The 13846-nt window shown below is 36.3% G+C and overlaps 2 protein-coding genes across 3 annotated transcripts; one reads left to right on the top strand and one right to left on the bottom strand.

Moving 5' to 3' along the window:
- Positions 961-2681, top strand: LOC109716762. Its single transcript, XM_020242317.1, has 3 exons — positions 961-1188; positions 1316-1478; positions 2360-2681. Exons 1-3 carry the CDS (start codon positions 1077-1079, stop codon positions 2529-2531), a joined length of 447 nt encoding a protein of 148 aa, XP_020097906.1. The 5' UTR covers positions 961-1076; the 3' UTR covers positions 2532-2681.
- On the bottom strand, positions 3304-10032 carry LOC109716273 (isoflavone reductase-like protein). Of its 2 annotated transcripts, none has more exons than XM_020241603.1 (5): positions 9712-10032; positions 9022-9156; positions 4746-4983; positions 4243-4446; positions 3304-3692 (listed from the first exon to the last, which is right to left on the bottom strand). In XM_020241603.1, the coding sequence occupies exons 1-5, from the start codon at positions 9895-9897 to the stop codon at positions 3526-3528; spliced, it is 930 nt and encodes a 309-aa protein (XP_020097192.1). In that variant the 5' UTR covers positions 9898-10032; the 3' UTR covers positions 3304-3525. The 2 variants fall into 2 exon arrangements, with proteins under 2 accessions (XP_020097192.1, XP_020097193.1); XM_020241604.1 differs by lacking the exons at positions 9022-9156; positions 9712-10032 and adding exons at positions 6856-6990; positions 7548-7848.

Genomic DNA, 13846 nt, shown 5'->3' with positions numbered 1-13846 from the left:
GCACGAGGATGAATTGCAAGAAAAAACCGCCATCTATTCTGTTTTGAAAATAAAAAATCTTGATAGAAAGTACGATTTTAATATTAAATAGTCTAACAGCAAACTCTCTCATGTCAAGCTTTTAAAGTTTTTGAATCCTTCAAAAAATGATTTGACCATACTTTACCAAGAACATGACCAATTCTAAGTCAATAGTTTGGAAAAGTACCTAGTGAAAATCTTTGACCATAAAAAAATTTTCTTACCACCACTGTTTAGCACAGATGATTAGTGCTCCAGTTTGTAAATCAGGATATCGAGAGTTTGATCCCTTACATATGCATTTAAAGCTGCGGTAATTTAATCCTCGACTTCTTGGGAAAATAAATAAGCGACTTATTTAGACAAGTTCTTAGAATGGAGCCCACAAGCAAGTTTAATTAAAAAAAAAAAATCTTTATTTGCATCCAAAATTTAAATGAGCAAAGATTGATCATTTCGTATTTAATATTTCTTATATTCCATTTCTTGCTAATTATTCTATATTTTTTTTTCTAAGTTCTGATTATGTTTTGACCAATGTAAATACATCGGATCTGACAATAGCAATTCCTGCTTAATTAAAGCGTAAAATTCTTACCCCTACATGTCACATGTGTGTGTGTGTGTGTTTGTACATTTTCTCAATTTCTTACATCAACAAATTAAGAACTTTGAGACAAAATGGTCCCAAATGTCAAATTCCACCTACTAATAAACTTACAAGGTTTTTGAGATATTAAGGAAAAGTCAATGGAAGTGCCTACACATTTCCCCAAAAGCACCCATTTTAAAAAGAGTGCACATTAATTCCAAATTAATTTTAAATTCAAAAAAAATCCTGTCCTTTCCATTACCACTAATCAATTCAAACTTAAATACTCTTTCCCCTCTTCCTCCTCCTCCTCATGTTCCTTTTTTTTTTTTTTTTTTCTCCTTCCTTGTTCTCTCTCTCTCCAATTTGTTTCCTTTGTGAAATATGAGCTCTTTAAAGGTTTTTTTTTTTTGAACTTTTTCATAAATAAAAATTAGAAATTAGAAAAAGAAGAAAAAAAAAAATGCCTCCAAGAGCTTATGTTCTCATCTTCTTCTTTTGGGTTTTGCTCACCATTATCACCCCAACTCTCATCTATTGGTCATCATGCACAAAACCATATTTAGGTTCTCAAGGTAAGGTTATTTTAAATAAAATTCATTGTGTTTCTTTCTTGTTTTTATTTCTTTTCATTGAATTGGCTAAAGTGTTATTTTGCTTTTTTTTTTTTCTCTACTTTGTATTATTTTTGTGATATAATAGGAGAGAAAATTGTAGATACAAGATCTAGAAGGGTGATGAGCTCAATGGAGAACAATAATAAGTTAAAGATTACAACTACTTTAAACACAACATCATCGACGCCGTCGCGATCGCCGTCGCCAGCACCATCACCATCACCTATGAGATGGAATGATACAATGAGGTAAGAGGGAACTTATTGAGTTTTCTTTTTTCTCCCTTTTTTCTCTTCTTTTTGGGAGAAATAGAGAAATAAGTTTGTAAAGGAATGAAGTTGTATGATTTTATTCAAACTAGTTTTTATAGAAAAGATTGAATGATTATTGCTTCTATATACATTTGTGAGGAGGGTGCATTTTTAGGTTTTTTTTACTTTATTTTTATTTTTTACTTCATTTCTGGCTAAATTCTCATAAGCTTATGATTTTTTTTTTTCACTTTGGGTAAAATTTCATGAGTTTCATTAAAAGGTAGGTTTAATAAAAACTTGAACTATCCACTTCATTTTATTAAAAAAAAAAAAAATCTTTATGTTAGTTTGTAATAAAAGAAAATGGAAACAAAACTCTTTTTGTTTTTTTTTCTTCCCCTGAATTGAATGATGCAGCAACCCCCCATTTATGAAGGAATAGGCAATGTTTCTTTTATCTTTCTAAGTACAATTATGAGAGAGAGATGTTGCAACTACAAAAATGTAGGACCCTCAATTCATAAAAATGAAAGACATAGCAAGGCAACAATTAGATTGGATTACTTTTTATTATCACTTTTCATTTCTTTTCTATTCACCATTTTTATTTACGGCGCAATTTAGCAGAGTTAGGGCCAATTTGGTACTGAATTGTGTGATGCACTAACAATGTGCTTTCGCAGCTTATGTAGAGATCAACAACAATATTTGATCAAATACTACATACTTTTTTGAAAAAAAAAAAAAATATACCAATTAAGATATTCATGTTAAATACGAGGAATAATACTTGCTTCGGCAAAGATTCAAATCCACTTTAAGAGAATAAGCTCGAAATTCATAGTTTCGATCAATTTATAAAAATAGTATCGCAGGATTAAGCATAATGGCGAGTTGAGGACAAAAAGCCTGACCTATCTAGCGGCAATCTGGTGGGTGGTATGGACGGAACGTAATAACATTATTTTTCGCGATACGCGGCTCAACGCTGCCCGGGCCTTCGAACGTGTCACGTACTTGATCAAAGACTGGGCTGACGCACTTTGACTCTGACCGCACACCCTGTTTTGGTACCTTATTAGGACGACCGTTTTTAGTAGTTTTTAGTAAGATTTATCCACAGTTGTCTATCTTTTTTTCTTTTTCTTTTTCTTTTTTTCTTTTTTTTTTTTTTTTTTTTTTTTTCAGGACCCATCAGGAGGCCTTAGTTGCCTCCATCATGTATGCTTAGTTCATTTAGCCTAATGAATGAAGCAGGNTTTTTTTTTCTTCCCCTGAATTGAATGATGCAGCAACCCCCCATTTATGAAGGAATAGGCAATGTTTCTTTTATCTTTCTAAATGTTAGCTTTTTAGTACAATTATGAGAGAGAGATGTTACAACTACAAAAATATAGTAGGACCCTCAATCATAAAAATGAAAGACATAGCAAGGCAACAATTAGATTGGATTACTTTTTATTATCACTTTTCATTTCTTTTTTATTCACCATTTTTATTTACGGCGCAATTTAGCAGAGTTAGGGTCAATTTGGTACTGAATTGTGTGATGCGTTAACAATGTGCTTTCGCCGCTTACGTAGAGATCAACAACAATATTTGATCAAATACTACATACTTTTTTGAAAAAAAAAATATACCAAATAAGATATTCATGTTAAATACGAGGAATAATACTTTGCTTCGGCAAAGATTCAAATCTAGTTTAAGAGAATAAGCTCGAAATTCATAGTTTCGATCAATTTATAAAAATAGTATCGCAGGATTAACAACAAGATCACAACATACACAACCACACAACATTACAATATAATTTTGCTATGAACAAAGGGAAAACAAGTATGTAATTTCATTGCATATTTCATATCATAAAGTTCAAACCCGCAATTTCCAACAAACAACAAGAGCGTCGATAATAATACGGGTTATAACAGGTAAGTTATAACAAGTAATCGGAGCACACTAATGACGACACGGCAAACATAAAAGTACTCATAGAACTGTTTTTATCGGGATATGTCTTCTTAAAGGATTTGGATGCTTAAAGGAACCGGTTTAGGTATTCGTCAACAGTTGTGTACTTGACATCGGGGTAGAGCTCGCTCGCCTCGACGCCAAAGGACGGCTCGATCTCAAAGTTGGTGTGGTCCCCCTTTACGAAGACCGAGTGAGAGATCGCGAGCGCCACATTGAGTGGAATCGGCGCTTCTGAAAACACACCACGTAGTAAATACATTTAATTTCTCAAGAGTAACAAGTAGTAGCTACAACTTGCCATGGGCCTATTTACCCTGGCTAGAGCTTCGAACTGCAATTTGAGGTGAGCAGTCTGAGAAAGTGCCAGCAGCTCTGCTTAACTACCAATCTCATTTCAGCTCCCGCCACTATGAAAGCTTGAAGCTTCAGGCTTCTTGTTAGCCAGTCAAAAGTTTTGACTTTTTTTAAAGTAGAGAAGTTGTTTCAGAAACCAAGCCAAATAGGTGTGGCTCATTAGCCAACTATTCTACTTGTGAAGTAGTAGATAACACATGGTTGGGTAAGAAAGTTTGCAGAGGTACTGTCTATGGCGGAAAGCCAAAACAAGCTTCTAGATCCTAGAAAGCAGAAGCTCCAACTTCGAACCGGTGGGGGGACTTTTGATTGGAAAAGAGCACATGCTCCAGAAGCTCCATTTGGGCCCAAAAGATCCAAAAGTACCTAGCCTTTTTTATATAGCCAAAAAAAAAAAAAGCAGTGTTAAGATAGACAAGTTCCTAACCTTGGATCTGCTTCAAAACCTCCTCTTCAGGAACATAGACCCTCTCAAAGGTCTTTCCAACCTTCTTCTCCCACAGGGAGACGAGCTCGTTATGAGTCAGGATATTGGCAGGTGGCCTCAGATACAGGGTCTTGTTCAGGGTTCTCGGATCGTCCGCAGCTTTGATCGTATAAGTCCCAATGTCATTTTCATCCACAAAGATAGCTGAAAGATCGAAGATGCAACGGAAGTCAACACATAATAATTCGTCGTACGAGCAGTAATATTGATGGAGCAATTTTCGCTATAGACTAAGCAAACTCATTGTTATCTTGTTAAATTTATTACAACTAGGAATGGTTTTTGTAATTGCGGGGCAGTACAGTATAATCGGCCGAACCCAGTGATGGTGAAGTAAATAAAATTGTCCCTAAAATCACTTATTTGTAAATTATCAAGAAAAACTTACAAATAGTGGTTGAAAACTCTTTAAGAGTAAGGAAAGTAAGCAGTTGGTTGCTTACCTTTGGTGTTGCCATCACCTAAGATAGTGACCTTATCGGTCGGTAGGCCAGTCGCGCCGGCCTGGCCCAACGTGGGGAGGAAATAGCCTGCAAAGAAGTTGGAGGAGACATAGGTGTATGGCACCTTCTCTGCCTCGATGGCACGACGGATCTGCACCTTGATGGCAAAGGCCGACTTCGCAGGCTCCACTGCATTAGTCCGGTCAACATCGTTTCCGAACTCCGAGGGGAGGAACCTCTGCATACATAACTCCCCCAATTTTACAAAGTTTTCTAGCAAGAAACACCAATGATAAAAGATACTGTCTTAACCTATGTCTAAGGATATAGCTATGGACTAAATTTTTCTAAGTTACAAGTAAAAATTCATGTATGTTGAGGATATATCGCAAATATCTCTGTATAGCATCTAGAAATCTTGGGTATACATTCATTAAATTTGGTTATTGTTTTTCTTTTTTTTAAAAAAAAAGATACTTTGTTATCTGCTTCATTCATAGACCCAAAACAAAAACTTAGCTACAAAGATGCGACAGCAAGGCATCAAAAAAGAGTGAAAAACAAAAGTGAGCGAGGAGAAGAGAGGGAAACGAAAAAGAGACAGTTTAGCAAGATAGGTCCCACTAAACAAGCGTTTTTCAAATATTCGAAAGCACCAGCAAGGGGACGTCACCTCTCTCTTGAAAGATGGCATTGTTCTTAAAAGATTTGGTTATTGTTTACTGTATGAAATTGACCAGATTCGACAAATCGAATCAACCTCTTATAAAAATAACTTCGCTAATTTCACTTCCCATTTACACTCCAAGAAAACTTTTGCTTTTGGAAGATGGCAAATGTACCCTAGTCATGAGTCCTCACCCAAATACAAATTCCAGGGCCAAAGAAGTAAATTTACTTGAGAAGAACAACTCTCAAATTTAGAGGAGACATGAGCCAAACATCCTTAACAACCACAAAGAAAAAAAAATATAACATCCACCGACTCTTAATTTAGAATTAACAAAAAGACAAAAGCTCAAAAAAAAGGTTCCTGTTTTTTTTGGTACCTAGTCCTGATTAGAAATGTTACAAAAGTAGACTAGCATAGAGACCCCTCAACAAAACTTTTTTGTTTTTTTAACTAATGCATTCTCTTTTCAGTTGGTTGTTTAATTTATGTTTATAGCTCACAAAACATTGGTCTTGTTAAACAGTTAAGCTGTTAGTGTCATTAGGCTCTGGAGATCAGCTGATAAAAAAAAAAAAAATGGGATTCAAAATAAACAAAAGTTCACAAAAGCCAAAAAAAAGAAATTAAGAAATTATTTCAAAATGGGCAGCAATTGAGAGATCTGTAGGCATCTTTTATTGTACTGTTCTAGCAATAGGCCATTTAAAATGATTCTTTCAACTTTATTTTTTTTAAATTTAGTGGTTTTAGTCAAATAAATTAGGTATTTTGTCCAATCCATCAATGATTCCGTCAAGTTTAATAATTTTAGATAACATTTTAACAAACAACAATAATAATTAATAGTAGAGATATTTAAGGGCTTTTTCATATTTAGCCCCGTCAAAAAACAATTTACAAATGACCCTAATATATTTATATTTGCATAAATAGCGCTCTCCTTGCCACACAAACGTTTATATGGCATTTTTAAGTTGAACACAATAATTCAATCACGGCAGAAGAGGACTATATATGTAAATATAAATTTGCTAGGGGTAAAAAAAGTTTTAAGGGGGCTAAATGCAAAAAAAAAAGCCCAACATTTAATCAAACAAAAATTTTAACATAACTAACTAGAATAACTCATCTTCATCATCAATTTAAACAATAATTCTATCAAATTTGATTTTGGTACCTCATTTTCTTTAATTAAGCCATTTGGTGGCTCTGTTTTTTTTATAATATTTAGTAGTACTGCTTGCTTTAATGAAAATAAACGACACATTCAAAATCAAATTACTTAAAAAAAGTTAGGTAGCGAAATGAAAATTTTTAAAAAGTTACGTAGTTGTATCAAAACAGGTCATAGTTCAAATAAATTCCATACAATTTTACGAGATTATTAAAATACTAAAAAGGTGAAAGAGAGTGATAAACGGGGGCTAAAAATTCGACCTTGATGTTACCGGCCTCCTTAATCGCGGCGATGATCTTCGTCTGATCGGCCAGTTGAAAGAATCCGACAGTGGAGATGACCACATCCACGTTCTTGATCGCGTTCACCAAGCCCGCGTGGTCGTAGAGATCTCCCTAATTAAACCACCACATATATATTTTTTATGATCAGGGACTAAAATCGAAAACGTAAGAAAGTTAAGGGGCACAAATGTAGATCCACGAAGTACTAAAAATTACCAAACATTTTACCCGACAAAAAGATTAGAGCAATGCTACAGATCGATAGTACAATATTGCAACTCTGTCCTGAATTATCTCATATTTTGCAATGCGCTCCCTATCACTGCTAAAAAAATTTAAGAACAAATAAGTTTATGCTCTAAATCATTCTTTTAACTGAGATTGTGTAAAAAGTGATACTATTACATGAAAAAATTCTTTTTTTTTTTGTCGGAACAGGGACCGCATTGCAATTTATGAATCAAAAACCCTAAAATTAAACAACACGGCCACAAACAAATCAAAATCCCCAAAACCCTAGAAAGTCATGGATCTTACTAAAAGCACCATCCATGCACTTCGACACATTTCACCACCCCATTCCCAAAATGCGCACACACAAAATTGAATCAAATCCCACAACCCTATTGGGGTTAGGGTTAGGGTTAGGGTTAGGGTTTGGGAATGACCTTGACGAGGGTGACCCCGGAGTCCGTGAACCCTTGGAGGAGCTGGGCCTTGGCGGGGTCGGCGGGGGCGGTGTCTCTCACCAGGGCGAAGGTGCGGTGACCCAGCCGCGCGCTCGCCCCCACCACGTACCTCCCGATGTACCCCGTCCCCCCGATGATCAGGATCCGGCTCTTCTCCGCCGCCATTGCCGTGCGATCTCGACCTTCCGATCACCGCCGGTGAGCTTTTCCCGGTACGCGTAGGAGAGAACGGAGAGGAGGGTCTAGGGTTTCACAGAGAGAGAGAGAGTGTGTGTGTTTTTGTGTAATGGGGCGGTGACGACACCTTTTATCGTAACAAAGGAGTGGATGCTGTCACCGTAAGGGTAAGCTCACCGCCTCCCACCTGGTTTTCTAAGCTCTCGTTTGATTGGGGGTTAAAGGGTGGAAAAACTCCTTAACCCCCATTTTATTTCCAAACACCCAAAAAAATAGGTGGGTTTAGCTAATTCCACCTAACCCCACCTCAAATAAATTATCCCGGGTTAGCTAACCCTATCTAACCCCATCAAACTCCAACCAAACACTTTTTTCTATTCATAATAACTCACTATCTTTCTTATCACACCTATTCCAACCAATCATTATGCTTCTTTATCAATCATTATCTTCTTATCCCACCTACTCCAACCAAACACNTAGAAGGGTATTGATGAAATTAATAGTTTTTAAAAGGGCATCTATGAAATTATTCCTAATAATTAATAGTAGAGATATTTAAGGGCTTTTTTATATTTAGCCCCCTTCAAAAAAAATTTACAAATGACCCTAATATATTTATATTTGCATAAATAGAGCTCTTCTTGCCACTCAAGCATCTGGATTGTATTTTTAAGTTCAACACAATGATTCAATCAGTGTTTACACATAGTGATTGGATCACCTATTTCTGTTTATATTTTTTTATTGACCATAAGTTAAAAAAAGGGACTATAGTGTGAATATAAACACGGTAAATCAATCACCATATTTAACTTGAAAATGCTAATATGGCCCGGCAAGAAGAGAACTATATATGTAAATATAGATTTGCTAGTGGTAAAAAAAAAATGTTTTGAGGGGCTAAATGCAAGAAAAGCCCAATATTTAATCTAACAAAAATTTTAACTTAACTAACTAGAATAACTCATCTTCATCATCAATTTAAACAATAATTCTATCAAATTTGATTTTGGAACCTCATTTTCTTTAATTAAGCCATTTTGGTGGCTTTTTTTTATAATATTTAGGAGTACTGCTTGCTTTAATGAAAATAAACAACACATTCAAAATCAAATTACTTAAAAAAAGTTAGGTAGCGAAATGAAAATTTTTAAAAAGTTGCGTACGTGTATCAAAACAGGTCATAGTTCAGATAAATTCCATACAATTTTACGAGATTATTAAGATCCTAAAAATGTGAAAGAGAGCGATAAACGGGGGCTAAAAATTCGACCTTGATGTTACCGGCCTCCTTGATCGCGGCGATGATCTTCGTCTGATCGGCCAGTTGAAAGAATCCGACGGTCGAGATCACCACATCCACGTTCTTGATTGCGTTCACCAAGCTCGCGTGGTCGTAGAGATCTCCCTAATTAAACCACCATATATATTTTTTTATGATCAGGGACTAAAAGCTAAAACATAAGAAAGTTAAGGGGCACAAATGTAGATCCACGAAGTAATAAAAATTGCCAAACATTTTACCCGACAAAAAGATTAGAGCAATGCTACAGATCGATAGTACAATATTGCAACTTTGTCCTGAATTATCTCATATTTTGCAATGCGCTCCCTATCACTGCTAAAAAAATTTAAGAACAAATAATTTTATGCTCTAAATCATTCTTTTAACTGAGATTGTGTAAAAAGTGATACTATTACAAGAAAAAAATCTTTTTTTTTTGTCGGAACAGGGACCGCATTGCAATTTATGAATCAAAAACCCTAAAATTAAACAACACGACCACAAACAAATCAAAATCCCCAAAACCCTGGAAAGTAATGGATCTTACTAAAAGCACCATCCATGCACTTCGACACATTTCACCACCCCATTCCCGAAATGCGCACACACAAAATTGAATCAAATCCCACAACCCTATTGGGGTTAGGATTAGGGTTAGGGTTAGGGTTTGGGGATGACCTTGAGGAGGGTGACCCCGGAGTCCGTGAACCCTTGGAGGAGCTGGGCCTTGGCCGGGTCGGCGGGCGCGGTGTCTCTCACCAGGGCGAAGGTGCGGTGACCCAGCCGCGCGCTCGCCCCCACCACGTACCTCCCGATGTACCCCGTTCCCCCGATGATCAGGATCCGGCTCTTCTCCGCCGCCATTGCCGTGCGATCTCGACCTTCCGATCACCGCCGGTGAGCTTTTCCCGGTACACGTAGGAGAGAACGTAGAGGAGGGTCTAGGGTTTCAGAGAGAGAGAGAGAGAGAGAGAGAGAGAGAGAGAGAGTGTGTGTGTGTTTTTGTGTAATGGGGCGGTGACGACACCTTTTATAGTAACAAAGGAGTGGATCCGGTCACCGTCCGGGTAAGCTCACCGCCTCCCACCTGGTTTTCATAATAGTATTGCTTGGACCTGGTCTACGATGCCAACCAAGAACCAGTTACTATGCATAGATCAGTTACAACGAATTTGGCCAAATTTAGCCCCTGTATAATGACCAAATTCAATAGATTAGTCGCTTAAAATATCGAGCTGTTAATTAATATTACCACATATCGATATATAATAAAAGTTATTGAATCTAGTCACATTTATAATAAATAAATCTAAATTAAAGGTGTTCATGCACCATGTCGAATCTAGATTTGATATATTATATCCGTACCCTAAAAAAAATAATTAGAAAAAAAATATATATACCCTACCCATTTAACTTCTGGTCGAATCCGGATTTGGGTACTTAAGTTACTAATATATCCGTTAGGTCTATTTGAGAGAGTCTGGATAGTGATTACTTATATACTATCCATTCAAGATCGAATACGGGTTGAATCTAAATTGAATACGGGTATCCATCTACATATATTTTTTTATAAAGTTTATATAATTGCCTGGGCAGAACTTGTCTTGACCATTATATTGACTGATTAAAAGACTAAAATTCAAAATAATTTCATATGTAAACACACAAAATAAAAAAAAAAAATTACGATACCATATTATAGATAAAAGAGAATATAAGTTGTAATAATTGCTAATATTATATACTAACGTTCATAAAAAGAAAAAAAATAAAGAGGAATCAAAAAAATTACTAAATTGTCGACTATGATTGGAGAAAGGATTTAAAAAAACTAAGTTGTCGACTATGATTGGAGAAAGGATTTAAAAAAACTCACTTGTGCCACGTTTATAGAGAATTAATATCACTGGTAATGACGATACTGAAAATAGTATTTCATAAAAAAATTTTGGACGGGAATGCGATAAAAAAAATAAAGAGTAAAAAAACAGAGAGTTAAAAAATTAGAAAAAAGAAATGAGTAAAAGAGCAACTAAAATTTCAGCGTTTCACTAGTATGAAAATAGTTAGAGGCCCCTCATCTATGAATTCTATTAAAATTGAACCCCCAACTTCAAAAGTTCAAATTTTTTTTATTTACTATTGAATATCTCATCAAGCTTGGATCCAGGTTCGAATTTGAAAATTATTCCGGACCCTACCGATTTAAAGGTTGGGTTCGGATCGGGTCCAAATCAGGTGTGAGTATAAAATATCCAAACTCATACCCGAAATTTTAATCGGTAATTTTTTTTTTACTCGTGTACTATTAATTTTTTATCGTTTTGGGCCCGGATAGGATCCGAATCGGGTATAGTATATCGGATATTTTGGATAGTTTTAATCTGAATTAGTTATTATAAAACTTGTATATGTTAGCGGATGGAAGACATAAATTAATTAATAGCGGCAAATTGTCATTACATACCAAAAAAATTATGAAAATTTTTGTTTTAGATTTAAGCTGGTTTTGTCATTTATGGTGAGGATTACGTTGTATCATATGGAGATTAAGGATAGATACATACATTGTATCTTTTAATTAAATATTGTAATCCATCAACTTTTTCTCGAACATTGATAATTACGTTTCCAACAAAGGCTGGTCCACTGTGGCCCCGGTCCACGCGATAATTCACGCTACCTATGCAGCGCGGTCTCTACTGACGTCAGCATTGGGTCACTGTACGGGGGAGGGAGATTCAGCCCCCTATTCAGTGCCACGTGTACGAAACAGTGGGCCAGCCCACGTGTCGCATATCTATTGGCTCTTCTCGCTACCCGGTGTTCCATCTCATGCACGGGGTTCAGGCGCTAGGTGAGAGATCATCCCCTCGCGCTCAATGGCAACGCACTAACGGAGGACGCACCTGGACGTGATTACCGCCTGATGAATGCGTCCACATGCATTTCTATATTGAGAGAGAGAGACAGAGAGAGAGAGGAACCGACCAATGGGAGATTTTACCCTTTTTTGTTTTTTTTTGAAATTTTCATAATTCGGAATGTTGACTTCTAACCTAAGCATTGTGGGGCCCACCACGCGATTCTTACGTTTTTCTTTTTCTTTTCTTTTTTTTTTTTTGGGCCTTTCTGCAGGTGGAGGGGGTTTGGTGGAGCGAGCGATGGTTTGGTGGCGGGGGGCCGATCTTTGGCGTTAATTACTAATCTTTGGCGTTAACTATACATAACTAATGCACTTAAAGCATACAGATATAACATTCATAGGTCTCAATTGTGACTCAATCCACTCAACCTTATACCACTTCTAATATAATTCGATCAAATTCGGTCTCACGTCATTTCGAATGTGACTCGATCTAATCTAGTCTCCTGCAACAAGGCATGATGCCGGCCCCTTTAAGCTAATAATTCGCTCTCCAATATCTGCACAAATTCACAGTATACAGGAATCGAATATGCGACCTCGATCGGACTATGATACTACTTGTGGATCGTAAACACTAACCAATTATTCCAAAAGCACGTGCTTTTGGAACAGTTAGTTAGCGCTCATGATCCATAAGGTAATATCGGATCCAATCCGACTCTGAAAATTATCGAATATAGATTAGAATTTTAATTTTGAGTTGAATTTTTTTTTTTTGAATTTGGATTCAGATTTAGATTCGAGTTATTTGAAGCGGATCGGAAGTGGTTTCGCTGTTCTTTTCTTTTCAAAATGTAGCATACCCTTTTAAGTCCATACTTGAAATTATTTTTTTCTTTAATACTCAACTTTTATATTATTCTTAATTTTTTTTTACAGATTTGAAAACCTTAATACATATATATGATGGTAAATTTCTTTTTTAGTTCTATATATTTATCGGNATTTCAATGCTTCACTAGGATGAAAATAGTTAGAGACCTCACATCTATAAGTCCTATTAAAATTGATTCCATAACTTCAAAAGTTTAAATCTTTTTTATTTACCATCGAATATTTCATCACGTCCGAATTCATATCGGAATTTGAAAATTATTCCGGACCCTACCCATTTAAAAGTTAGTTCGGGTCGGGTCCATATCAAGTATGGGTACAAAATACCTAGAGCCATACCCAAAATTTTAATCGGTAATTTTTTTACCCATATACTATTTATTTTTTATCGGGCCAGCTCGGGTGTAAATAGGGTGCGAATCCGGTATGGCGTATCTGATATTTTGAAAAGCTTTAATCTAAATTAATTATTATAAAACTTGTGCAGGTTAGTGGATGGAATTTAGACATAAATTAATAGCGGCAAATCATCATTACATACCAAAAGAATTATGAAAATTTTTGTTTTAGAATTATGCTGGTTTTGTCATTTATGGTGAGGATTACGTTGTATCTTTTAAATATTAATAATAGGCCAATTTGCATAAAAAATTCACTTATTTTGGGCTTTTGCAAAATCGGGCCATCTTTTGCGTTTTTGCAGATTCGGTCCGCTTTTTCAGCAAACTGACCAAAATACCCTTTTTACTTTTTCTCTTTCCTCTTTCTCTCTCCTCTTCGTTTCTCTCGTTTTTTTTTTTTTTTTTCTCGCCGGCAGAGCGGAGGCGGAAACGGTCCGTCTTGCCTCTCACCCTCATTCTCTCGCCCTCGCCCTCGCCCTTGCCCTCGTCCACGCATCCCCCACCTTGCTCGCCTCCAACCCCGCCAAGGCCGCGCCGTGACTTTTTTTTTTTTGCTTTTTTCTTTTCTTTTCTTCTCCGACTCTTCTCCACCGTCTCCGATGACGACGCCTCTCTCGTCCTTCCCCGCCCTTCTCATCTCTCC

Source organism: Ananas comosus, linkage group 10 (genome assembly GCF_001540865.1).
Source record: "Ananas comosus cultivar F153 linkage group 10, ASM154086v1, whole genome shotgun sequence".
Taxonomy (NCBI): domain Eukaryota; kingdom Viridiplantae; phylum Streptophyta; class Magnoliopsida; order Poales; family Bromeliaceae; genus Ananas; species Ananas comosus.
The sequence above is the reverse complement of the archived record's forward strand: the minus strand, read 5'-3'. Positions and strand labels throughout refer to the sequence as shown.